Below are 26,988 nucleotides of genomic sequence, written 5' to 3'. Positions count from 1 at the left end.
TCCTTTAAACCATCGTATTAATGTGTATCTTCCTAACAGGTTTTTCTCTTTGGGATGACTGTTACCTTTCTTCAATTTGGGGAACTTCCCAAATGGCCCCTAATTTAAAAGCCTCACCCAGTGGTCATCCAACAGTCCTCTGACTAATTTTGACTGAGGTAAAGAATACATTTGAAGGTAAGTCACTGCCATCCCTAAACAAGTCACTAGCTGTAAAGGCTAAGGGCATTATGCATGCAGTTTTTTAAAGGCAGGCCGATCGAAGAGTTTAAAATCTGGCGTCCACACTATTTTACTAATTTTAAAGAGGTCTTGAAGAAAGGTAAGGTATGTTCACTTTGCCGTTCCCCTTTTAGCCTCTCACAGTCGTTAAGAAGTATTAGCACCGTTGCTCTGTATCCTGACGTGTCAGGAATTTAACATTTTGTACCATACTGCTAGATTACACACCCCGAGACTTTTACCACGTCGCGTACGTGGACTTTGGGAGGCAACGGTCTTAGAATACAGGAGTCACAAAGCCCAGGTTCCAGAAGAGCGGAGAGAATCGGCCTTTGTTCTCGCACGTGCACCGCGCGCAGGGCTCCCTCTAGCCATGACTTCCGTCCCTGCCCACCGCTCTCTCCTAGCCTCTCCGGCAGCCTTGGGTCCGCGGAGGGGGGGGAGGGGGCGGGGGAGGCAGAAGATATTGCGCAAGCGCGGGGGTTGTCGACGTGGCCGCGGAGACCCGGGTCGGGGGTCCGCGGCGAGGGGCTGGTTCACGTAGTTCTCTGGGGCCTTCCGCCCTCGCCCCTTGTCTCCCCACAGAGTTTCGCCTTGACTCCGGGGTTCGAAGGTGACGGACGTCTCCGCACACACCATTTAGAAGGTCAGGGTGGGTAGGACTTAGGCCGGGCGGGCCGGGGAGGGGGGCGGGGAGAGAGGCGCCCGAGTGGGCGTCACGTGAAAACCTACCCGCAGTTCCCTGATGCGGGAGCGAGAGCTGACGGGCGGGGCGGCGCGGCCGCGTGACGTGGCGCGCTCTGGAGCGCGCGACTTGGAATGCTTTGTGAGTTCCGTCGTGCGGTCGCGCGCGCGCTAGTGCGAAGCGCGAAGAACCTCGGGACCGGTCCCGGCCGGGCACTTCGCCGCCGCGCCGCGTCTGAGGGAGCAGGCCTCTGGCCTGCGGCAGCCGGGCGGGGAGCTCTTCGGGTGGCGCCCGAGCGCCCGAGATCTGGAAGGCACAGGTGGGGCGGCGGCCGGCGGAGAAGGATTCGCTCTCGCGCGGACCCCCCAAGGCGGGCTGGTGGCGTGAGCGCCCCGGGCCCCGCGGGCTGACGGGGCTGGGGGGAGGGGCAGGACAGAAAAGGCCCGGACCCCCTCATCCAAGTAGGAGATGCAACTTTCGTTGAAGGGAGCAATTTCTAGAGAAAAGTTTGAGAAGTTGTTCACTTAGCCCCCATATCATACATATTTATGGAGCCTACGAGTTCTGCGCTTCCTGCGCCCTCAGCGCTGCCTCCCACCCCCTCCCCTTTGGTCGTCGTCCTCCCGGAATGTCTCATTTGACCCTTCTTGCTGCCTCATTCCGCTCTGTTTACTTGGCTTCGAAAATGGCTGTGGTTATTCGCCCTTACCCAGCACTTAGGCTTCGTGAAAGTTCGGTAGTCTTTGTTTACAAAATGTCAGCAACCAACAGCAGTTGTAATGGGAATGGAGAGCGCAGGATTTTGCTCTTTGGAATACATTTGTTCATATTCATTGGAGGTTGGGCACCGCAGAGGATCTCTCTGACCTAATTTCTGTGCCTGGAAAGTTTTTCTTGGAATGTGCACTGTTTCGTGACGGGGCATTATTGCGTTACCGTAGGGTTGGCCCAGTTTTCCACTAGTGGATTGCTTTACTCCCACTTGAGGATCCTCGAAACTTAACTTTGTTGCCGTGTCATTTTAATGGGTTTGCGTTCGAGATTGCTGTTGCCTCTGAAATCCTGCTTTAAATAGTTAAGAATTCAACAGTTTTTCTTCAAAATTTCCAAAAGCAAAACCGAGAAAAAATATAGTAAGGTCCCCGGTTACGAATCGAGCTATTTTTTAATTGCTCTCCATTGCAGTATCAAACTTCATTCGGTGTTTTTATAGGAAACCTGTTTGAAACAGGAAGCTTTTATGTGGGTTCTTTCTCACCTGTGGGGCCTTGTGGACCATCATTTATATATTTCTCCTGACGAGAATGGGATGGGATGGTTTTGGAGGGCGTTGCATACAGGTAAAGTTCCCCCTCCTTTTTTGGTAAAAGGCCAGATAGGTGGGTCGTAGAGCAACGTCTGTATTAAAGACTACTTGTAATGTTGACCTTTACCTTGATCGTTACTGCTTTTAGGGTTTATGGGTTTGAACTAAGTTGTTAGTTGTTTGATTCAGAATTTCACCTTTTCTCCTGAGATTTTTTTTAAAGCTTACACACATGCACCACACATTGTACTTACTTTGTTAGAACGTTAAAAAAAAAAAAATGCACTGCTTGTATCTGGAACCAGGTTTCGGTTTTAAGACGATTATACTGTTTTATTAAATACTACAGATTGACATTTTGAAGACTTTCTGTTCCAAACTTTAAAAATTAAAATAAGTGAAATCATGCAATAATGGGTTTCATTTTTTCAAGCCTTTGATAAACTTTTAATTGCGATTAGGGATATGACAGGCATTTTGTAATTCTTTTTCTTTTTTAGATTAAGTTTGTTTTGAGAGAGTGCTTGTGCATGTGATAGAGGAAGAGAGAATCCCATGCATGCTCTGTGCTGTCAGGGCAAGCCCATCTTGGGGCTCTGTCTCAAGAACTGTGAGATCATGACCTGAGCCGAAGTCAGACGCTTAACCGACTAAGCCACCCATGCTCCCCTTCATAGGCTATTTAAATACTCTTTGGGGCGCCTGGGTGGCTCAGTCGGTTAAGTGGCCGATTTCGGCTCAGGTCATGATCTCACACTCCGTGAGTTCGAGCCCCGCGTCAGGCTCTGTGCTGACAGCCTGGAGCCTGGAGCCTGTTTCAGATTCTGTGCCTCCTTCTCTCTCTGACCCTCCCCTGTTCATGCTCTGTCTGTCTTTGTCTCAAAAATAAATAAACATTAAAAAAAAAATTTAAATACTCTTTTTGGGGGACACCTGGGTAGCTTGGTCGATTGAGCCTCCGACTTGTGTTCAGGTCATGATCTCATGGTTCGGTGAGTAAGAGCCCACATGGGACTCCCTGTTGTCCCTCCTGCAGAGCCCTCTTGCAGAGCCCTCTTCCATGCAGATCCACTGTCTCTCTGCCCCTCCCCCCACTAGCTCCTCCTGTCAAAAATAAACATTAAAGGGGCGCCTGGGTGGCGCAGTCGGTTAAGCGTCCGACTTCAGCCAGGTCACGATCTCGCGGTCCGTGAGTTCGAGCCCCGCGTCAGGCTCTGGGCTGATGGCTCAGAGCCTGGAGCCTGTTTCCGATTCTGTGTCTCCCTCTCTCTCTGCCCCTCCCCCGTTCATGCTCTGTCTCTCTCTGTCTCAAAAAAAAATAAATAAACGTTGAAAAAAAAAATTAAAAAAAAAAAATAAACATTAAAAAATATATGCTTGTGAAGTACCTGTTCACGTCATTTTCTCATTAACAAGAATGAGAGGTTATGCCTTTTTAATCATGTTAATTTTTTTATTATTTTTTTAATGTTTATTTTTTGAGAGAGCATGAGCGGGGGAGGAGCAGAGAGAGATGGAGACAGGATCTCAAGTGGGCTCTGCTGACAGCAGAGAGCCCAACGTGGCGCTCGAACTCACGAACCATGAGATCATGATCTGAGGCAAAGTTGTACACTTAACCCACTGAGCCACCCAGGCGCCCCTTGTTAGAGTTATTTTAATGGAGTTTTGGGAGGGAATAGAACTAACCACATGTGAGTAACTTGACACCTTTAAATGGAAGCAGGTAACTTTAAAGATTTATCCAGATATTTTTTTCTCATTTTTCTCCTCTCTAATGTGTGTTTCAACCTCATTTTTAATTAGTTGGCTAAAATCTGGATCTGTATTATAGTACATTTTAGAATGAAGCTCTTTGGTTCTAACGTTAGATACGTGATAGGAAACTTTTATTTATTATAAGAAACTGGAACAAGAAAATTATTCAGTAGATATATTCTTGTTCTCTTCTGTTTTTAATTAAAAAGATATTTAGAGGGGCACCTGGGTGGCTCAGTCGGTTGGGCATCCGACTTTGGCTCAGGTCATGATCTCATGGTTCCTGAGTTTGAGCCCTGCATCAGGCTCTGTGCTGACAGCTCAGAGCCTGGAGCCTGCTTCAGAATCTGTGTCTTCCTCTCTCTCTGCCTCTCGCCTCTGTCTCTGTCTCTCCAAAATGTTAAAAAAAATTTTTTTAATAAAAAGATATTTAGGAACGAACATTATTTATCTATTCAACAAATACATATTGAGTGCATTTTCTGTGTCAGATCTAATACTAGGCTTAGGGAGTACAATAGTGAACAAGACAGACCAACAAAGCTCCTGTCTTCTTGAAATATCTTTAGGTAGGAGAAATTGATAATCAGTAAACAAATAGTTAAATTAGATAATTGAAGATAATATTTTCTGTTTGGCAGAAATGGAGCAAGAACCACAAAATGGAGAACCTTCTGAAATTAAGATCATCAAGGAAGCATACACAAAGGCCTTTTTATTTGTTAATAAAGGACTAAATACAGATGAATTAGGTCAGAAGGAAGAAGCAAAGAACTACTATAAGCAAGGAATAGGACACCTGCTCAGGGGAATCAGCATTTCATCCACAGAGCCTGAACACACTGGTCCTGGTTGGGAATCTGCTAGACAGATGCAACAGAAAATGAAAGAAACACTACAGAATGTACGTACCAGATTGGAAATTCTGGAGAAGGGTCTTGCCACTTCTCTACGGAATGATCTCCAGGAGGTGCCCAAGTTATATCCAGAATTTCCGCCTAAAGACATACCTGAAAAGTCACCAGAGCCTCACTCCTTTAGTTCACTTTCTCAGCACACTGAAGTAAATGGAAGCACTTCAACAAGTCCAGGGTTGGTTTCTGCATCTAGTTCTTTATCCTTACCATCTCAGAGTCATCCAGCAGAAGCACCTCCTGCTTATACTCCTCAGGCTGCTGAGGGTCATTATACTGTATCCTATGGGACAGAATCTGGGGAATTTTCATCAGTTGGAGAAGACTTTTATAGGAATCATTCTCAACCACCTCCTCTTGAGACCTTAGGGCTAGATGCAGATGAGTTGATTTTGATACCAAATGGAGTACAGATTTTTTTTGTAAATCCTGCAGGGGAGGTTAGTGCACCTTCGTATCCAGGGTATCTTCGAATTGTGAGGTTCTTGGATAATTCTCTTGATACAGTTCTAAACCGTCCTCCTGGGTTTCTTCAGGTAAGCCAATGAAAAGTGTAAACATAATCTGAAATATGTATGAAATACGTTATTTTTGTTTGTCAATATTATGTATCCAGGAGAATAAATGTAAAAAGACCATTCTGGTTCTTTTTAATATATTGTATGAAATTTATGACCCTTAAAGATACAAGCTTGTGTTTTACTTTTAAAATTATGATGACAGGACCTGAGGGGTATCAAAGCATTCATCCTTAAAATTGAATTCTTTTTTTTCTTTTTCTGAGAGACCGTATGGGGAGGGGCAGAGGGAGAGAGAGAATCTTAAGCATGCTCTGTGCCCAGTGCAGAGAGCCCTATGTGGGGCTTGATCTCAGGATTGTGAGATCATGACCTGAGCTGAAATAAAGAATCGGGACACTTAAAACTGACTGAGCCGCTCAGGTACCCATAAAATTTCAATTTTTTATTGAAGAAGAAACCTAATAACTTCAATTCAGAAGAGATTTATGTAACTCATGTGGATGTGTAAATTTCCACAAATATTGTCAAGCCCCATCTGAGCAGTTGATCTGGGCTAGACGCAGCCCAGTATATAGAACAGTGGTTCCCAACCCCACCCCCCAACCCAAGGACATTTTGGGAACGTCTAGAGACATTTTTGGTGTCACACTGCTATTGTTGTGCTACTGCTCCTGGCAGATAGTAGGTAGAGGCCGGGGGACTGCTAAACATCTAAACAGTATTGCTTCTGTCAATAAAAAAATTCTCTAACTCAAAACGTTAATCATGCACAGGTTGAGAAACCTTGGTCTAGAAGTAGAGACTCTGATGATAATTTAAGATGTATTTTAACATTCCAAGCAGATAAATTTACCAGGATGCTCTTTGTCGAAGAGTAAAGACTGGCTATAAATACAGGATGTTAGGGCATTGTTACAGAATTAATGAAGTATTCTGAAGGTGATGTTCCAATAACAATGTATTTTTAAAAGATTGGACATTGGTACAAATGAGGACTCTATTTACATTGGGTATAACAAAGGAGTTTCCTTAGAAGGGAGATGACTGTTTGAGCAAAGCAGGTCCTATTGTCCAGAGTCCAGATGATGTGGTTGGTTTAGTTGTGGCACTAGTTACCTAGATTTCATTTCCTTTGGTTAGGATAAAATTAACAAATGAGACATTTAAATTGGAATATTAAGAGTGCATGTGAGAGAGTGCATGCAAGTGGGAGAGGGGCAGAGAGGGGGAGAGAGAGAGTCCCAAGCAGGTTCTGTGCTGTCAGTGCAAAGCCTGATGTGAGCCCCCATGAAGTATGAAATATTGACCCGAGCCAAAACCAAGCATTGAACGCTCAACCAACTGAGCCACTCAGATGCCCCAGTTTTAGTTTTAGGTTTTTTTTTTTTTTAATTTTTGTTTTTAATGTTTATTTTTGACAGCGAGAGAGCATGAGTGGGGGAGAGGCAGAGAGAGAGAGAGAGGGAGACACAGAATCTGAAACAGGCTCCAGGCTCTGAGCTGTCAGCACAGAGCCCGACATGGGGCTCAAACTCATGAACAGTGAGATCATGACCTAAGCTGAAGTCAGAAGCTTAACCAACTGAGCTACCCAGGCGCTCCCCTGGTTTTAGTTTTAATATACCTTTTAAACCTATTACATTTATTCCATTAATTAGAACTTAGACATAAGTTGCCCCCTGAAAGTGAATCTGGGTGAAATCAGCCTGTGGTGGATGAGCCTTTCAGTTCTTAATGATCTACCCTGAGAAAGGTCTATAAGGTTTTATTTCAGAAGATTTGGGGATACTCCCTTTCAATCAAGGTGTCCAGAATGTAATTAATCTTAGAGAAATCATGACATTGTAAAATAAAACTTTCCCAAACTTTAGTTATGTAAGTATAATCTTTACAACTTTTTTGTCAATTTCATATCTCTGCTATAACTTTCCTAATATTTGAATTTAAATGTCTCATTTGTTAATTGTATCCTAACCGATAACAGCTGTGAAGTTGAGAGAAAGATGTATTTTTTTGTTAATATATATTAAAATACATTACTACTCAAATAGTCTGTATATTACTTAAATTTATTTCATATACTATTCATGGCAATATATCATACTTTGGAAAACGTGATAATCAATTTTGTGACTTCTCTAAAGTTTGACTTTTAAAAAAGTTGGAAAGTGGCATTTGAGATGACTAAAAAAGACAATCTATGAAAGAAGGATTTGAAAATGTTTTTTAAGCACTTTCCAAGAAAGAATCAGACTTGGATTCTTTGATCCCTGCAGGTTTATATTCTGTTGGTCAGAAATGATGGCAGTATACCAGGATTTTTCATTAAAAAAAATTTAATGTGTACTTATTTTTGAGAGAGGCAGAGTGTGAGCGGGGGAGGGGCAGAGAGAGAGGGAGACACAGAATCCGAAGCAGGCTCCAGGCTCTGAGCTGTCAGCACAGATCCTGATGCAGGGCTCGAACTCAGGAACCACAAGATCATGACCTGAGCCAAAGTCGGACACTTAACCGACTGAGCCACACAGGCGCCCCGAGAATTTTTCATTTTTTATATGAAATCTTCCATGCTTTTTGACTCATATTTACTATACAATATTTTGATAATAGATTGTTCTTCCCAGTTTGTTATTATTAGGACCATGTGTCCTGAGTGAGCAACACAATTATATTCTCCTTGCTCAAAGAATGTAATCTCGAGGGAAATGAATTCATTTGGATATTATGATTTAAGCTTAGTCTTTTCTGAATTTAGATCTCCAGAAAGTAAGCTTAAGTCTTCTTCTTTTTTATTTTTTTTTAATATTTGTGTATTTTTTAGAGAGAGAGACAGAGCGTGAGCCAGGGAGAGGCAGAGGGAGAGTGAGATACAGAATCAGAAGTAGGCTCCAGGCTGTCACCACAGAGGCCGATGCGGGGCTCAAACTCACAAACTGCGAGATTGTGACCTGAGCCGGTTAGATGCCCAAATGACTGAGCCACCCAGGAGCCCCTAAGTCTTTTTTTTTTTTTCAATGTTTACTTGAAAGAGAACGTGTACGTGAGGAGGGGAGGGACAGGGAGAGAGAGAATCCCAAGCAGGCTCTGCCCCCTCAGTGCAGAGCCTAATGGGGAGCTCAATCCCATGAACCATGAGATCATGACCTACGACGAAATCCAGAGTCTGATACTCAATCCAGCGCCACCCATGTGCCTCATCCAGTGAGCTTGAGTCTTAGCATATGGACAATCTGATGATATTGCTGGGCAGCTTTGTGTCATTTTGATTGAACTTAATAATAGAAGGTAACTCCATAAACATAACTTCATATTCTATTCTAGCTATGTCATGTCAATTTCTAAAAAAAAAAATTATTCAATATTATGAATTCTGGGTATTTAATTAAAGTAATTGTCTGGCTTCTCTGGTGCCAGATCTGTGTTTAAATCCTAGCTCTACTTTTTTAGTTGACTCTGAGCAACTTAATTAACCTCTCTATGCCTCAGTTTTGTACATGAAATGATAATAACTAACTTCATGGAATTGTTGTGAGAATTAATTAAATCAGTAAATTGAAAACAGTTTGATTTTATGTATTTCCACAAAGGGATGTCTAATTTGAATAATATAGTTTCGCTTTACTTTGACCATTATTTATTTAAAACTAGACTCATCATTGGTTAATAGTGGGCTATTTAAGGTCACTAATTTCAACACTATATAATTAGTGGAGCAATAGCATTTTTAGGACAGTTCTTGTGAGTGGTATGCACAAAGATCATACTAGCAAATAGCTAATTTTTAGTGGAGAATCATTGATGCTGTAAAGCTTTGTAAAATGCATTTAGAACTTGGAAATGTTTATTTTCTGGTATAACAATTCTAAAACTTCAGTGAAAACCTAGTTCTTTTGATTAATTTTTTTTAAACTAATTCCTTCAGGTTTGTGACTGGTTGTATCCTCTAGTTCCTGATAGATCTCCAGTTCTTAAATGTACTGTGGGAGCCTACATGTTTCCTGATACCATGTTACAAGCGTCAGGATGCTTTGTGGGGGTTGTCTTGTCTTCTGAATTACCAGAAGATGATAGAGAACTCTTCGAGGATTTATTAAGACAGATGTCTGACCTTCGGCTTCAGGTAATGTATGATCATCTTTAGGATGAAAATCTGCTTTAACATAAGCAACTTTTGCTTTTAGAGAAATTGTAATAGGCTGTAATGTAATCAGAGTTAGGAGATTGAGAATATATAATTTGTGTGTTCACAAATACTAGTTGGAAATTGGTTAGAGGTAATGATTAAGATTGTGAGCTCTGGGTTTGAATTTGAGCTCTTCCACTTAATAGCTGTTTAACTCAACTTATTGATCTTCTTTTTAGTTTCCTTATCATAAAATGGAAATAATATCATCTGCTTTATTGGGCCGTGGCAAAGATTTAAAGTTAATGTTGTCTTATATCAGTGCTGGCAGGCGGTAGTGTTCTGTGAATGTTAGCTCTTGTTATCATCACTGTGTTCCTGCTCAGTTGGAAAAATAGGTTAAGGGGACTAAATGGTGAAGTGAAGGTAATTTTGGCATTAGCATATGGGCTAAGTTGGACATTTTAGGGGTATGATTGGCATTTTGAGGAAGAAACAGGTTTTATTTGAGGGAATTATCTTTGTTCTCATGATAAGTGAAACCAAATAAAGAGAAAATAAAGTGTGATTTAAAATATGGTTGGTCATCCTGTGAATTTTCCTTATTTGAGCCTGTTTTTTTTTTGCCTGCATGTTGATCTGTTATGAGGAGATAAAATAGAGTATTAAGGAGAGGCTTTCTTTAGTTCTTGCTCATCCTGATGTAGGACAAGAGGGGAAAAATATTTTTGTTGTGAATATTGACAGTTTTCTGAAGTTGAAGGAGATTCACAGCATAATTGTATAATCTTTTATTCTCTAGTCAGTGTGTATTTAGAATCCATTGTTTAGGTATTAAATGGTGGGTGGGAAGATAGAATAAGACACTATAAAGATATGTAACAACTCCTATTCTCTTGTACTTACAGTGGCTGAGTAACCACAGTACAGTATGATAGGTGATGAAATAAAAGTATACACACAGTTCAGGAAGGAGATCAGAGAGGATTTCACAAAATGGTTTCCCTTGAGTTTAGTCTCGAAAGCTTTGTTACTCTTTTCTCAGGAATTCGAATACTCTTTCAATTCATACCTATATTGAAAAGATCACTGATGATAGGAATAGACTACCGGCTAAACCAAAGGTCAGAGTCATCTGTAGCATTAGGTTACATGAACTGCATATGAGAATGATCTGGTGGTCAATATATACTTTAGCATAGCCAATACTAAACATTTAAAGTATATTAACAAAACATGTGACCCCCCCCCAGACAGAAATGTGTGTAGCCTTAGTGTGCTCATAGAGAGTAGTTTATAAAGACAGAAACATGACCAAGTGGATAGGTGTTCAAGTCTTAGCTTTGCCATTTACTTAGCTGAATGAAGTGACATTTTTAATTCTTTCAGACCTATTATAGAGCAGTTACTCCCTTCACCCCTACATTCATTGGACATATATTACTGGGCTTTAGGAAAGAAATTAAACTGACTTTTAGGTTACATGTTTACTTTCCTCGGGTGTTATTTTTTGGTTGCACGTCATTTTTGTTTTATTTTTTTTTAATATTTTTTAATGTTTATTTTTGAGAGAGAGAACAAGTGGGGGAGGGGCAGAGAGAGAGGGAGACATAGAATCTGAATCAGGCTTCAGGCTCTGGGCTGTCAGCACAAGCCTGATGCGGGGCTTGAACCCACGAACTGTCAGATCATGACCTGAGCTGAAGTCAGATGCTTAACCAACTGAGCCACTCAGGCGCCCCTAGTTGCATGTCATTTTTAGTTTGCTCTATTGTCCCAGAACTCCAACTGTAAACAAAAGTTAGTTATTAGCTATAATTTTGACTTGTTTTTACTTTTAAGTATTTATTCAGTAAAGTATATGCAAGCAAAATACCTGTAGTTTTAAGTAAAAAAAAAAAAAACACACACACAAAATCAGTTTTCCAATAATGCAGAGTGGTTAAACAGACATGAGTTTATTGCCTTTATTTATTTATTTTTTAAGTTTGCTTATTTTTTGAGAGAGAGAGAGCGAGCAGGGGAGGGACAGAGAGAAAGAGAGAGAGAATCCCAAGTAGGTTCCATACTATCAGCACATGGCCTGATACAGGGCTCAAATTCATGAACCATGAGATCATGACCTCAAACAAAATCAAGAGTTGGACAGTTAACAGACTGAGCCACCCAGGCGCCCCTTGTTCATTGCTTTAAACTCACTTAGTCTTATATTTATCTGTTTCCTAAAACTTACAATTTGTTAATTTAATGAAATTCAAATGTAGCTACATCTGATTTAATGATAACTTACCCTAATAACTGCTGTAAGTTTATCTTTTATGCTTTGTCTTTGGAAATTTGCTTTAGGCCATATGCTACAAACTAAAGAACTCAAAGGGTTGGGGTTTGGATGATGAGATAAAACAAAATTATAGAAGAAAGACAAGTAAAAGTCATATTTAGACTGTCAAACACTGATAGTTGAACAAGTACATTATTAGAGCATAGCTAAGAGGACAGTCATTTGAGAAAATTTGAATTTGAGCTTAGTCCTTTACCCCTTAGGCCAACTGGAACCGGGCAGAAGGAGAAAATGAATTCCAAATCCCTGGAAGAGCAAGATGTTCCTCTGACCAGTTGAAAGAAGCCAGTGGCACTGATGTGAGACAGTTGGGTCCTTCATTGGACCAAGACAATAAGGACGTGCGTCATAAAGGAAAACGGGGGAAAAAAGTAAGTAAAAAAACAATAAGGTATGTGTGTGAGTTCTACTCAAATGGTACCTTTCACTTGGTGAAATAAATAAGTAAACCTTATTCTTGTTTACTAAAGCAGAGCAACTTGCAGTCATAAAATCACTGGTAAAAATTATTAGAATCAGCTTTAATATTTTCCTTTACAGTGTTTGTGACTTAAACTGTTTTATAGCATATTCTGTGTTTTGGGGATAGATTTTTTTTCAAGTATTTGAAAGATTTTTTGTATTTACATTAATGCATTTTTTTGTTTTGTTTTGTGGTGTTCTCCACTTCCCTGTATATACCAAGGTCTTGGGGCTAGGTATGCTTTTCCTTACACTACCATTTTTATTCAGTCTTGTTTCTTTATGGATTGTCATCAGGAAAGAGAATGGATTTTTAAAAATATGTTTAGTAGGTTTTTTTTTCATCTCATGAGTATATATTCTCTAAATGGTAAATTGGGAATACAGTTCGGTAAGTGTTTAGTGCCAGAATGCTGAGCATAGTGGAAAAGTTAAATTTCTTATCCTAAGGAATTTAATACCTAGTGAGGAGGACAGATTAACAAAGAGATAATTTCCCTATCCAGTGTGATCATTAGATGAAGGTACATAGAAGGCTAGATTGCATCACCTTACGTAAAAACTGTTAGATTTCTCTTTCACAAAAGGTAACATCATAGAGTGTTCTCTATTTTATTTTTTTATCTGATAATAAATTCTGGGAATCTTTCAATGTTAATAAATGGAGAACCTTCTCAATCTTTTTTATAGTTACCTCATATTTCGTTGTATGAGTTTATCATAGTTTTCTTTAACCAATCTTTTGTTGAGGAATATTTGGATGATTCCAGGTTTTTGCTATTAGAAGCAGTGCTTCAATGAATAACTTTTAGATCCATTGATTCATACATTGCAGGTAATTCATAAGGTAAATTCTTAGAAGTGGGGCTACTGAGTCAATAGATAAATGCATTTGTAATTTTGATAGATTTTTTTAAATAATTTTTTTTAAGTTTATTTTGAGATAGAGTGTGAGCAGGGGAGGGGCAGAGAGAGAGCAAGAGAGAGCATGAATCCCAAGCAGGCTCTGCAGGGTTAGCGCAGAGCCTGACATGGGTCGAACTCACAAAATTGTGAGATCATGACCTGAGCAGAAATTAAGAGTCAGATGCTTAACCAGCTGAGCCACCCAAACCACCCCTAATTTTGATAGGTTTTGCTAATTTCCCCTCCCCAAGGACTGTACTCTTCAGCACTCCCACCAGCAGTGTAGGAGACCCATTTCCTCATAGCCTCATCCACAGAGAAGCTGATCAGTCTTTCTGTATTTTGGCAGTGTGATAGATGAGAAATGGTGTATTGGAATATCTTAATTTGTATTGATTTTATTATGAGTGATGTGTATATGCTCAAGGATTCCTTGAATTTTGTTTTCTGTGTGTTGTCTGTTCTTGTACTTTGTCCACTTTTTATGACTGGGTCACTAGTCTTCTCAATTTCCAGGAGCTCTTTATATATTAGCACATTGGCCCATTATCAGAGATAGAAATTGTAAATATTTTGTTCCGTTTGTCTTTAGGTTTTACTTATGAATGGCTTCCCCCTTCCCATAGAAGTTTTTGTTTTGTTTTTAATGTTTTACATTTTAAGTGAAGTTCTCTTAGTTCTCTTAAGCAGTTTTATTTTCAAATTATTTTATATTATGAGGTCTGAGTTAGCTTGCTGTTAAGTTCTTAGAATGAGTACATTGAGCTTTGACAATTTGAATGTTGGCTCTAGCTCACATAACAGCTATTAAATTAGCAAAATACAGGTATTTCTATGTTCCCCATTTCCATTCAGATGGAGTAGATTTTTCTGTGTTTATATATTTTTACTTGCTTTACTTGATTTCTATCAAAACCAATTTATTTGGATGTATCCTTACCGATTGAGTCATTTAACAAATCTTTTAAATCTTACTGAGTACACCATGTGCATACTCTTATTAAGGGGTTGATAGCTATATAAAGGAACCCCGTAATCTCATCAATTTAAATATGAGTTGATAAATGCTCTATTGGAGATATGTTGGTATTTAAACCTTATTTACCAGTGAGACCTTACATAAGACCAGTATAGTTTTCAGTTTCATGGCAGTTATGATATTGTGTATAAAATGTACTGATAGCTATGTTGGGTGGAAATAATCTTATTAATTATAACTAGTGTTTGTTGGCTTAATATTTTATTAAATACTGCTTATCATTTTTCCCCTTAGTATTTTACTGTTTTACATTTTGAAATATTTTTACTATTTAGACCAAAGATACTCCAAGTGAAGAAGTTAATCTGAGTCACATTGTACCCTATGAGCCAGGTTCAGAAGACAAAGCAAAGGAATTACCCGAATGGAGTGAGAAAGTGGCTCAAAATATTTTGTCAGGTATTACAGTAATGCTAACTTTTCCCCCATATAATGTGAAATGTTTGGAATCCATAAGTGACTACTTAGAAAGGTAATTTTGTATTTTGGTTCTAAATGATCATTTTATAAATACCTGAAAGGAACTAGTCTCTTAGAACATCACATATTATCCTATAGGTATAAGTTTCTTCTTGCTTTTTTTCTGTTTCACTTTTGGGAAAATTGATAGTGAAAAACTTCAGGAATCCCCAAACTCCTAGGACAACTCTGAACATAAAATTAGTTATTCTCCTTTCCTCTTTGAAAGTCTCCCTTAATCCTTTTCTTTTCTCCCCTTCCCTCTTCCTCCAAAAAATGATAAGATATTCATCCATCTTTGGAAGCAAACCAGCACTCCCTAACCACATAGCAGTGGAGGTATTAAAGATCTGAGGATTACAGCCAAGCTTTTTGGGATGTAGGCCCTACTATTTAATTTTGGCTAGAAAGGACATCAGATCAATTATTTTATAATTTTTTATAGGCCTATATATATATATTTAAAGGCCTATATATATATATATATATATATATTTGTATCTATTTAATATATACATGCGTTTATATATATGTTGGATATATATAAATATATTTATGTATTTACTTATATATTTATTTTTGAGAGAAAGAGAGTGCAGGGGAGGGGCAGAGAGAAAGGGAAACAGACTCCCAAGCAGGCTCAGCTAGTCAGTGCAGAGCTGATTTGGGGCTCGAACTCACAAACCGTGAGATCATGACCTGAGCCTAAATCAAGAGTCAGACACTTAAGTGACTGAGTCACCCAGGTGCCCCAGATCAGTTATTTTAAAACCAGAATTATCATTACTGACATAGATCTTTTCACTTTTATTGGTTAACATTTTAGCTTTTCAACTATAGTAGCTCTCAGATTTAGACATTCTAATTTGTTTTTAAAAAACATTACCAGTCACTAGTTAGCCAAATTCATGACCCTGTAAAGGCATCTTGACCAGTCATTTAAAAGACTGTCAATACAGACTTCCATGTCTGTACTAAAACCCCATTAAAATAAAAAGGTGTCTAAAGCAGAAAAAACCTTCAACATGAAAAGCCAACAAGCTAAAATAAGGGAAAATTAATTAGCTAGGAGCTAACAAAATATTTTGCCTGGTGTCAGAGAGCTGCTAGAGGTAAGAAAAGAGAGCCAGAATTTTCAATTACAATTTTTAACAGTTAAAATTGATCCTTGAAAAAGATTTTCAAAGAAGTTATAAAGAAAACCTTCACTCTTACTACCCTGCCCATAACTTTACAGGTTGCTAGGCTATTAGGTCAGTATTCAGAAAACTTGCCTATATTCACACATAGGTAGATAACTAATTTCAAAGGTTATAAACTTTTTAAAATTTATACCACTATTTATAGTAAATAGTAAATAGTTCTATTTACTATTGCTGTGTGACAAACCATTCCAAACTTAATGGCATGAAACAACAATTTGTTTATGCTTAGGATAACTGTGGACCAGGTATTCCAGAAGGTCACAGCAGAGATTGCTTAGATCTGCTCTATGAGGTCAGGACCTTAGCTAGGAAGACTCAAAGGCTGACTAGTGACTCAGTGTCTGGGGTCTGGAATCATCCAAAGGCTCCTTCACTCACAAATCTGGCATCTGGATTGGAAGAGCTCAAAATCTAGGACTGCCAAATAGAGTGCCTAGACATGGTCTCCATGTGGTTTAACTTCTTCACAGCTTGGCAGCCTTAAGCCAGTTTGGCTTCTACATGGTAGCTCAGGGTTCGAAGCGTATATGATATAGCAAACAGCTAGAGGCTGCATACTCTTCCTGACATATTCTTGGAAATTTCTAGTATCACTCATCACAAGAAAGTAACAAACCTGCTCAAATTGAAGGGATTGTAACAGAGACCCCACTTCTCAATGGGAGGAATGTCAAGGTCATGTTAAAAGAACATGTAGAACAGGAAATACTATTTTGACCATCTTTGGAAAGTATAGCATGTCACAGAGTCTTAGACCTCCAAAGAGTTCACACACTGATTCTATTCAGAGAGGTAGAGCATCCTTAGTATCAGCTAATTCTGGGCAGAGATCTCTTTAGAGATTTCAGAAAAACTCTCAGCAGTGCATCATTTGAGAATGAGCAAAAACTACATTATGGTAACGCAAAGAGGCCTACTTTACTGCTTGAGACTTTGGCAGGTGTTTGTAACACTTTTCATCTCATTCCCTCAGAATTCTAGAAATATCTCTAATAGTTGATTACATTAAAACTAACTGCCAATCAGAGTATATATCTCTTTATGTGCTTTTTAGTAGATAGAATGAAAACCCACCACCTCACCAAATACTTAAAAGTATAAGTAGCAAAGAGGTGCAGAAAATACCCAAGATTTATTCCAGAGGAAAATAATCTGATCTGTCAAGCAACTATTTCTTCCTGACTTGTGCAGGCTCTATACAAAGATAAGTAATCAGGGATCTAAATTGAGCTCAGTCAGTTTAGCCCATGATTGATTCCTGTCCACTGTCAGAGAATCAGTTAAGATCAGTAAAATCTACAGTCTTAGTTTTTATGAATATAAAAGGTGAAGAAATATGAACTGCTTAAAAATTATCTGTGTAGAATATTGGCTTGAGGAGCCTAGAATTACTTTTAAGAAGGCAACTGCCAAACATCTTAGATGGAGTAGAGTTTAGTAAGCTAATTTGGAAGGAGGTAGAGGATATATGACAATGGGCTGATTAGAACCCTCCTCCATTATGTTAGATTTGAGTGAGATCATTTTAAGTCGTCTGCCAACTTCTCATTTATTCAGCAAACATTCATTGCCTGCTGTATCTCAACATTAAATGGGTGCAAATAATGTGAACGTGGATAGAATAAATTTATATCTGGCACTACACATGCCATTTAAAAGATCTTAGTAGCTACCAATAAAGCATTACATTTCTTGATCTTCTGTTGCAGTCTTTTCAGTTCTAACACATTATCTCTGTTATGTGCTCTTCCATGGTGATAGCTTCTTTATAATTTCATCTAGTGTTTCTCTTTATCAGTCCTGTGACTTTTCATTTATCTCATTTCCATTTATTCTTCTCAGTCATTAATGGACTCTGTCCCTCTTGCTTGTTTCATTGCAGGAGTATAGAGCTTTCCTTTATCATTTGTTTTATGATTTCTCAGTCTTCAAGTTCAGTTGGTTTTTTTACTTCTTGTATCTTTTCAACTTGTGAGTTAACTTTAAAAATACACGTTTTTGGTTTTTTTTGTTTTTTTTTTTTGGTTTGGTTTGTTTTTTAATAGAGGTCTTTAATCTCTTTATTGTTATGGGAACTCTTGGCTGAAAGCTTTTTCCCTGGGTTGAGACCTGGTCCTTCCCCAGGGGTAGGATGGTGGGGGTAGGGTTTGAGTCAGATGGATGTGTTGACTAAAACAAAAACAGAAGTACCACAATTTTTTTAATCAATCACTACTTTACTTTTCATTGTCAGCCTTTTTAAACAAACAGGATTTTCACATGACATTGGGTGCCTGCTCACTCACAGGCGAAAGTAATTATGTAAAAGCTATGCCACAGACCTTGGTACAATATACTTAAGTATTTTATATGTCCAAGCTCATTGTTCCAGGGTATAGCCAAAAAGGAAATATTTAAAATTGTAAGCTCTCCAAGGCAGGGTAACACTTGATTCTTCCTCTTAGGGGCAACTATTCTCTTTGTATATTTTTTCTTGCTTTTCCCATTTCATTCCCACTTCTCCTTTCCCTGCATGTGTGCAGGGCCTTTTCGCTAGAGCAGTCTGTACTGTGCTGCTTTCTCTCTCTTTTTTCATTCATTCTGCGGGAAGCATTGAGCCAAAGCAAAGTGCTAGGGCCTGTTCTCATGACAAATGTCTAAACCATCTAGGCTTCCCAAGTTTTCTTCTTACATCTTTTCTTCTCATGAATTTTTTTGAGTATTCTTTTGTCTTTGTTATTCAGGTTTATGATATAAGCTAAAAGGTGCTGAGATCGTGGGGTTTGGGCTTGAGGGAGGAACAGGTCCCCTTGCCTTATGCCTTTAGTCTAAAGGAAGCAAAGAGTTCTTCTGCCTTGGTGTTTGAGATATAGGTGTATTGGTTTCCAGCTTGCATTACTTGCATCTAAACCCCTCAGCACTTCATGGACGAAAAGTGGTACCTGGACTAAGGCAAGAAGAACAAGGATACCTGGGTCCTCAAGCCAAATACCATCTTAATGGTACCAACTCAAAATTAGTTTGTAACAATAGTAATAGTGTGGTCAGTGACATGGAGAGATACCTACAAGTTATAGTGGCAGCATAGAGTAATATAGAACTCTGTTATTGAGTGATCTATGGCCTAAGTACTGAAAGATGAATTTACTTAGAAAAGATGTGTATTCCAGGCAGAAAATTATAAGTATAAAGTTGGCTTGAAAGTTAATGGCATCTTTGGGATCTAAACATTGAATTCCTTGTTTTGTTTTGTTTTTTTCCTGTTGGTAAGTTATTAAAGGGTTTACAGGTATAATCAACTCTAATTGTGCAATTTTAAATTTTCCTATAAAAAGGTGCTTCCTGGGTGAGCTGGGGTTTGGTCAAAGGTGCTGAATTTACTGGAAAAGCAATCCAGAAAGGCGCTTCTAAACTCCGTGAACGGATTCAACCAGAAGAAAAACCAGTGGAAGTTAGTCCAGCTGTGACCAGGGGACTTTATATAGCAAAGCAGGCTACAGGAGGAGCAGCAAAAGTCAGTCAGTTCCTGGGTAAAGTAACTTTGGAAGACTTTCCTTTCAGTTAAATTAAAAATGGTCTCTTAATCTGGGTTAATCTAAATGCACATTTATGTGGTTTAACCTTAAGAGTAAAGGATTAGGATGAAGCTGTTTCACCTTGTTGTTCATCGTGGGATCTGTAGCAGCATCAACCTGAGAGCCTTAGAAATACTAAGGCTCAAATACGTTAGAAATACTGATACCCAAATATATTTCAGGTACTTGGCACACATTACCAATTCAGCATCTGCATTTTTACAAGATTCCTAGGTGATTTTTATTTGTATATTAAAGTTTGAGAAACATTTGTTAAAGGGTTGTTTTGATGGGTCGGAGAGGGAAGTGTCTGTACCTTTGAAAAGGAATGGCTCTGAATGTATTGGCTATCCTTGAATATGATACATTCTTTTAAGGACAGCTCACTGTGTCATAGCTGAGGGTCAAGTGGAGGGATGTATTATTTCAGTTAAGCAGATTCAGTGATTCTGGTGTTCGTCTTCCCAAGCAATATGCTTCTCGCTCCTGCTCCTTTGAGAATCATAGCCTTAAAGTTTGGTATTTTGAGATGGTCAAATCACCCCTTAATAGGTTATGATTAAATTTAGTAAGATTATCTTCTTGGGATTCAGTATTCAATATTCTTTTGAATCAGATTATGGTTTTATTTTTTTTATAGATTTAAATACCTTATTACTATTTCAGTAAGGTATTTGTTGATAGAACATAGAAACACTCATAGCTGAAAAACATGAAAGGTGGACCTATAGCTCTTACACTGCAGCAGTCTCTGTTTTCTTTTAAGCAAATTGCCATAAAGAACATCATATTTAAGAGGCAAGGTTATAATCCTTCAGCTCTGCAAACATGTCTTTAAACCAGATAATAGCCTTTGTTTAAAACTAGCCAGGCCTTGTTCTCATCCTTATATAGAAATGGTAAATTATGCAGTAAAACAATGTTAGATGCTCATATAAGAATTTTGCTAAGTAAGAATGGTAGAATCAAGGGAAACATTTTCTAAGTGTTTCTTTTCTTTTTATGGTTATATTAGTTGATGGAGTTTGCACTGTAGCAAATTGTGTTGGAAAGGAACTAGCTCCACACGTCAAGAAGCATGGAAGCAAACTTGTTCCAGAATCTCTTAAAAAAGACAGAAATGGGAAGTCTCCTCTGGATGGTGCTATGGTCGTAGCAGCAAGTAGTGTTCAAGGTAACAATAGGCCAGAAATTTAATTAGGAAGGTCCATTTCTTTAGCTATCATTTTACTTACTTTTAAATATATTTGCAGGATTTTCAACTGTCTGGCAGGGATTGGAATGTGCAGCTAAATGTATTGTTAACAATGTTTCAGCAGAAACTGTACAAACTGTCAGATACAAGTAAGTTGACTTTTATAATTTTAATGACTAAAAACTCTTACAGCATTTGTAAAAATTCAGGACAGTTAAAATGATTATGTCATTGAGTAGCTGCTAAAACAAAATTTTTTTCACTGTTTTTCTTAATAATTTTAGCAAATTAATAGAATTACTATGACTTTGCCTCCTATTACTAATGGTTATATTTCTTCATCATTAATGCAGAGAATATTTTTAATTAAAAAAAAAAGCCTGGAGTTTCTGTATACCTTGTCAACTACATGTTTTTGTTTTTTTTTAGTAAATTTTGGTACTTTTTGGTTAAAAAAATTTTTTTAAAGTTTATTTATTTCGAGAGAGAGAGAGCATGGGAGGGGCAGAGAGGGAGGAAGAGAGAATCCCAAGTAGGCTCCACACTGTCAGCACACAGCCCAACACGGGGCTTGAACCCAGGAACTATGAGATCATGACTTGAGCCCCAATCAAGAGTTGGGCACTTAACCGACTAAACCATGCAGGTGCCCCTACTGCATGTTCTTGATGGGTGATGTTTGCCTTTAGTTTTGATGGGAAAAACCTGAATTATAATTAAACTATTATACCTTGTTAATATTAGCCTCTTCTGTTTACAAAGAATGTTAAATTCTGTCACATCTTATTTGACTCTACCACTGTTCATTTTTATTAGAATGGACAGGTGGTATGTCATCTATTTCATATATTAACAAGTGGACAAACAAAAAATGAATGGTCTAAGCTGATCTGATAACTATTTTAAGGTGGACTTAAAACAGGTCTTCTGATTTGAGGTCTTTATTCTTTATAAGTCCTAGGGCAATCAAGGTCTAAAAACTAAAGATAATATGAAGGACCTGAGTTGCTTTCTTAGCTTTGCATGAGTTTAAAGCCTAATATTAAATTTTTATTTAGAAAGAAAAAAGTAATATTAGTGCTGTTCTCAAATCTCAGTTATTTGTGTTAATTACCTACTCACAACATTTGAGTTCATACTTCTGTATCAGATAGTGTGTTTGGTTCTTTTCAGTATATGTTATTTAATCTTTAACACTATCATCTCCATTTTTACAGATGAGGAAGCCAAAGTGTAGAGCTGTTAAACTTTGTTAAAGATTATACCCCTAGTAAGTGGTAGAGCTGGGATGTAAGCCAGGTATCTTTGTGTCATGCAGTATGAAACAACAGTGGTGGACCAACCCTGCCCTTGTTGGGACATCTGTGCAAGTTCAGTATCTAGAGTTACTTTCCAGCACTATCTGTCATACATTTAGATTCTCTTCCACCATAGTAAATTACCTTTGACTTAGAAAAAACTAACTTAATTTCTCCTGAGTTGATTTGATCTCCATCTGGGGCATGCATACCTTTGAATCAAAGCAACATGACACATCATCTTACAGTTTCAATTTGACTAAAAGATTTGGCAAAGAAGATCCAGAAAAGATCTGTAATTCTTTTGGTGGAAATATAAAACCCAAGTCTTCAGTCTTATCTTTTGCTACTTATACCATTGATCTCTAATGCTCTTTGTGTTACGGCTTTGAGGTTACTTTGGTGGATCAGTCGTAATTAGAAGAACAGTTTCTTGTTGCAAGAGCAGAAGAAAGTCAGAAGTGCCTTTTAGGCCAAAAGTGAATTCGTTTTAGATTATCAGTATCATTTGTTAGCAGAGATAATTAAGCAGTCATGTTAGAAACATGTTAGTCATGTTAGGAAATGCTTCATTGGATTTGTCCATTTCCTACTTTAATGAAAAAAAAAGGTTACCTAAGTACGATTAAGTGGAGCCTTATTAAAGGTTAGGGATTCACATAACTATCAAAGTTTTGGTGTAGATTTTGTATGTTTTGTCCTTAGTGAGGAGAACTTAATATAATGAGAAGGATATTTTAACAGTGACTCTGAGCTCATTTATTTCTATTATGGTACGTATTGCTATTCTTTTTATCCTTTCCTCCAAAGATTCACGGAATGAAAAAACAGGTGAGAATTTAGTTAAGTAGGTTTGTATTTTTTTTTAAATAATATGGTTTTTTTTTAATTTTTAACGTTTATTTATTTTTGAGACAGAGCATGAGTGGGGGAGGGGCAGAGAGCGAGGGAGACACAGAAACCAAAGCAGGCTCCAGGCTCTGAGCTGTCATCACAGAGACTGACGTGGGGCTTGAACTCACGAACTGCGAGATCATGACTGGAGCTGAAGTTGGACACTCAACCGACTGAGCCACCCACGTGCCCCAGTAGGTTTGTATTTCTAACTATAAGACTACTTTGGTCTTAGCAGTAATTTAATTAGAAACTGGAAAAGATGAAGGGTGCCTGGGTAGCTCAGTCGGTTAAGCGCCGACTGCGGCTCAGATCATGATCTCATAGTTCATGAGTTCAAGCCCCATGTTGGGCTCTGTGCTGACAGCTCAGAGCCTGGAGCCTGCTTCCCATCCTATGTCTCCTCTCTCTGCCCCTCTCCCACTCACACTCTGTCTCTCTCTCTCTCAAAAATAAAATAAACATTAAAAAAAATTTTTTTTAAAGAAAAAAAAAAAACTTGGAAAGATGGAGAGGGGCAAGGGGATACAAAGGGTTTTGTAATACTTATAAATAATCTTGCCCAGAAGAAGAAAAGTTGTCTTTTAAGAGAAGAAACTGCAGGTATGAAACTAATAATAACTTAGTGATATTTATCACTGAAGAAAAGAAAGAGCTAGTTCTTAAATTTACTTCTCATTTATATAAATTTACATTTATGAGTATAAATGTAATTTATATTTTTATATTTATAAATTTACTTTTATTTACATTTGTTTGCACTTTGAAAAAGTATTTGATGAGTAAGCATTTGTGTTTTTCTCCAATCCAACTGATGATTGCATAATATAGAAAATTTATATTCTTTTTGCCTATGATAAATTATTCTCCCAGCTTGTTTTAAATCTGCCATAATTACATGCATTATGACAAGAAGAAAAACAAACTATATATAAACTTCCTTATCTGATTTCTGGTGTTACAAGCCAACATAGAGGATTATCTTTTAATTTAAGCATATTTAAAAGAAGATTGTGGGACGCCTGGGTGGCTTAGTGGGTTAAGTGTCTGACTCTTGATTTCAGCCCAGGTCATCACTCACAGTTGTGAAATTGAGCCCTGCTTTGGGCTCTGCCCTGAGTGTGGCACCTGCTTAGGATTCTCTCTCTCTCAAAATAAATAAACATTTAAAAATAAATAAATTAAAGCAGATTATGTTGGAGAAGTATATTATTTATACTTTTGATGGTTTTGATTATGATTTGGGACTGTGTTCACTGATGATGAGTGGTTTACTTAAGGATCTGTATAATTAATTATACTCTTAAATTTTTAGGTAAATGTGTGCGAACTATTCATTAATACTTTTATTTTTGTCAGTTACATTAATGCTTTTGTCTTACTTTAGACTTAGGAACATCAAGACTTACAGGAACAACGAAAAGCAATAAGTAACTTCAAACCTGTTATATATAACTGCAGTATAGCATTTAGTAAATAATTCATCACTCTTCTACATAGCTTCTAAATTTCGCCTTTAAGTTTCTTTTTTTCCATTTTAAATTGTTTAGAGGATGAGGCACCTGGCTGGCTCAGTTGAAAGAGTGTGCAACTCTTTGAGCCCCATGTTGAGTATAGAGGTTACTTAAAAAAAAAAACAAACTAAAAAAACTAAAAACCCTTGTTTAGAGGAAAATCATATAACATCAGTTAGATCCATTTTTGTTTTCCCCGCGTTAAAACTTTATCTTACAATACATATTTGTGAAGAATAAGCTTAGTAAAATTGTTCTTCTATGAGGAATTTACTCTTTTCAGGTACCATATTTTATTGGTTTGTTTAGTGAATTTTAATTAAAATTGCCTTTGGATGAAGGGGCAAATTCAAATTTATTGAAGGCAATTCCTTGAGCAGATGTCATAGTACCCAAAACCAGTCTATATAACATCTGCTCAGGAATTATTTAAGGTCAGTCTTCTTTTTTCCTTGTGGTAACTGTACAAATATTTAAACATTATTATTGTGTCTTTCACTTACTTTTTTCTAACTACTCCCAGTTCCTTTAAGAATTCTCTATATAGTATGGTTTCCAGATACTTCATTCATCATTGTTCTTCTCAAAATACGGAACCCAGAATTGAATGAAGTATTTCACATTTGCTGTGACCAGCTAGAATACCATGAGATTTGCCTCTCTTATTTGGTCATACTTAGCATTTGGCATACATGGCACACAAGACAAAGACTATCTGTTTAGTGGCTGTTACTCGATTAACCCATATCAAACTTGTGTTTTTTTAAAAAATGAAACTTTTATTTAAAATTTGGGCCTTCCTCTTATTTTGGGGGCAGTTGATATTTGTACCTAAAATTAAGAACTTTATATTTGCGCTTAATTTCATCTGTTGATCTTGATCCATTATTAAGTCCTTCAGTTTGGCTTCAGATTTAGTGTATGTCATATTAGCCAGGTTTCCATTTTATGTTATCTGTAGATTTGAAAGACTTGTCTTTTTAATGTCTTAGATATTTTCCTTAAATTTTCATGGGTAAAATCCAGTCACATGCTTACTGTAGCCTGTCCTGATTGATCTTGCTCTAAGATATGCTTATTAAGATTGGTGGGTTAGATGTCTCCAAATCTTAACAGTATTCTCATGTAGCTCACCTTTCAGTTTTATCAAACTTCTTCTCAGGGCTGTTGTCTTCCACATCCATTCATTCTAGAGTTTTACTCTATGTTCTATCCTTTTCTACTCTTCATAGATATTACCTATACCGTGTCCATACAACCTCTCAACCTCTCAAATCTATGTTTTTTGATTAACTTTTATTGTAATCTTTAGGCTTCATAAGTCCCAACTATATAGCACTACAGCTATTCATTCACCAAGTGCTGTTGTTTCTTATATTTATCCTTTCCTCTCCAGCCTCATTGCCACTACTGTAGAATAGACCCTCATTGTTTCTCATCCATCACACAGCTTGTTTCCTAACTGGTTCCTCTGTCTGTCTCTGACACCCTTACAATTCACGATGCAACCTGAGTTAGATGTTTCTAAAATGTAATTTTGGTTATGCCATTCCCATTGGTTTCAAGATAAAGTTTAAATTCCTCAGCTTCACCTTAAACATCCTTTAGAAATTGGCCACAATCCACCTATCTTTGATGGGTACACTAAGAAGAAGCTATTTCTATTTAAAATATTTAAGATTAATATTTTCAAGAATAGTTTTGAAGGTTGCATGTGAATTGAATTTTAGGAAGATTTGTTTGAAATTTGTTATGACTGAAATTTTGTTACAATTAGTGAAATCTAGAATCACCACCACTGTGCTGTCTTTGTAGACATTACTGAATGTGCTGGAGAAATTTCTGAGAAGTCTCATTCAAACTGTGCATTAAGTCTCATTGACTTATTTAGAGCATTCTTTGTATTCATTTTTATTGCTCTTTAATATAAAATCTAATAAGCTATAATTAAAGTTAACTTTTTAAAAAGTAAGAAATCAAAAATAAACATTGTCTTTTTATCAGAGATAGACTTTCTAGTTTTTAACAGTGTAGTTTGAATTTACAATGTAGTCCAAATAAAGGAAAGAACTGAGCAGTTACTTATAAAGGAAGAGAAAAATAGATGCCTGCCAGGAATACTGGTTTTAAGGCATATTGGGAAGCAGAGATGATAGGGTGAGGATATATTAAAGGAAATAAACAGAACTGCTTAAAAGCCATTTTATAAGGTCTTTAAAAATAATTATACATTTAGTATTGTGGAATTTTCAAAGTGCTTTAACCTACAAATCTCATTTTATGAGATGAAAGAAAAAAAATTAATGAAATATAAAGAAGTTGAGACCTCATCAAGGTCATATGGCTAGTTTTTGGCACAGTTGGTATTAGAATCTAGTTCTTTGACTGCTAGTTTGATACTTCTCCCCAAATTAACAGGAATGCTTGCTGAAATGGAGATAGCATGGAAAAACAAGCAAAACATCAGGGTACCAACACAGACTCCTTTTCAGCACATTATTACTAATAATGTAGCCTTTAGAATTGTGTTATATATAAAAATATTGTGAATGGGGCACCTGGGTGGTTCAGTCAATCAAGCGTCAGACTCTG

General features: G+C 37.6%; 1 protein-coding gene across 2 annotated transcripts in view; it reads left to right on the top strand.

Moving 5' to 3' along the window:
- Positions 1 to 1,118: 1,118 nt before the first annotated feature.
- The window catches only part of SPART (spartin), a 30,547-nt gene continuing 4,677 nt past the window's right edge, over positions 1,119 to 26,988 (top strand). For both annotated transcript variants that reach the window (XM_047078854.1, XM_047078864.1), the window contains exons 1-8: positions 1,119 to 1,226; positions 4,613 to 5,421; positions 9,329 to 9,526; positions 12,074 to 12,241; positions 14,553 to 14,676; positions 19,256 to 19,450; positions 20,511 to 20,669; positions 20,749 to 20,839. In XM_047078854.1, the coding sequence (XP_046934810.1) occupies positions 4,615 to 5,421; positions 9,329 to 9,526; positions 12,074 to 12,241; positions 14,553 to 14,676; positions 19,256 to 19,450; positions 20,511 to 20,669; positions 20,749 to 20,839 (1,742 nt within the window). In that variant the 5' untranslated portion in view covers positions 1,119 to 1,226; positions 4,613 to 4,614. The remainder of the gene's footprint in view (positions 1,227 to 4,612; positions 5,422 to 9,328; positions 9,527 to 12,073; positions 12,242 to 14,552; positions 14,677 to 19,255; positions 19,451 to 20,510; positions 20,670 to 20,748; positions 20,840 to 26,988) is intronic.

The sequence above is a fragment of the Lynx rufus genome, unplaced genomic scaffold (genome assembly GCF_022079265.1).
Source record: "Lynx rufus isolate CCGP_SWC_20201006 ecotype Redwood Valley unplaced genomic scaffold, mLynRuf1.p SCAF_1, whole genome shotgun sequence".
NCBI lineage: Eukaryota > Metazoa > Chordata > Mammalia > Carnivora > Felidae > Lynx > Lynx rufus.
This window is presented reverse-complemented; position numbering and strand designations above follow the sequence as displayed.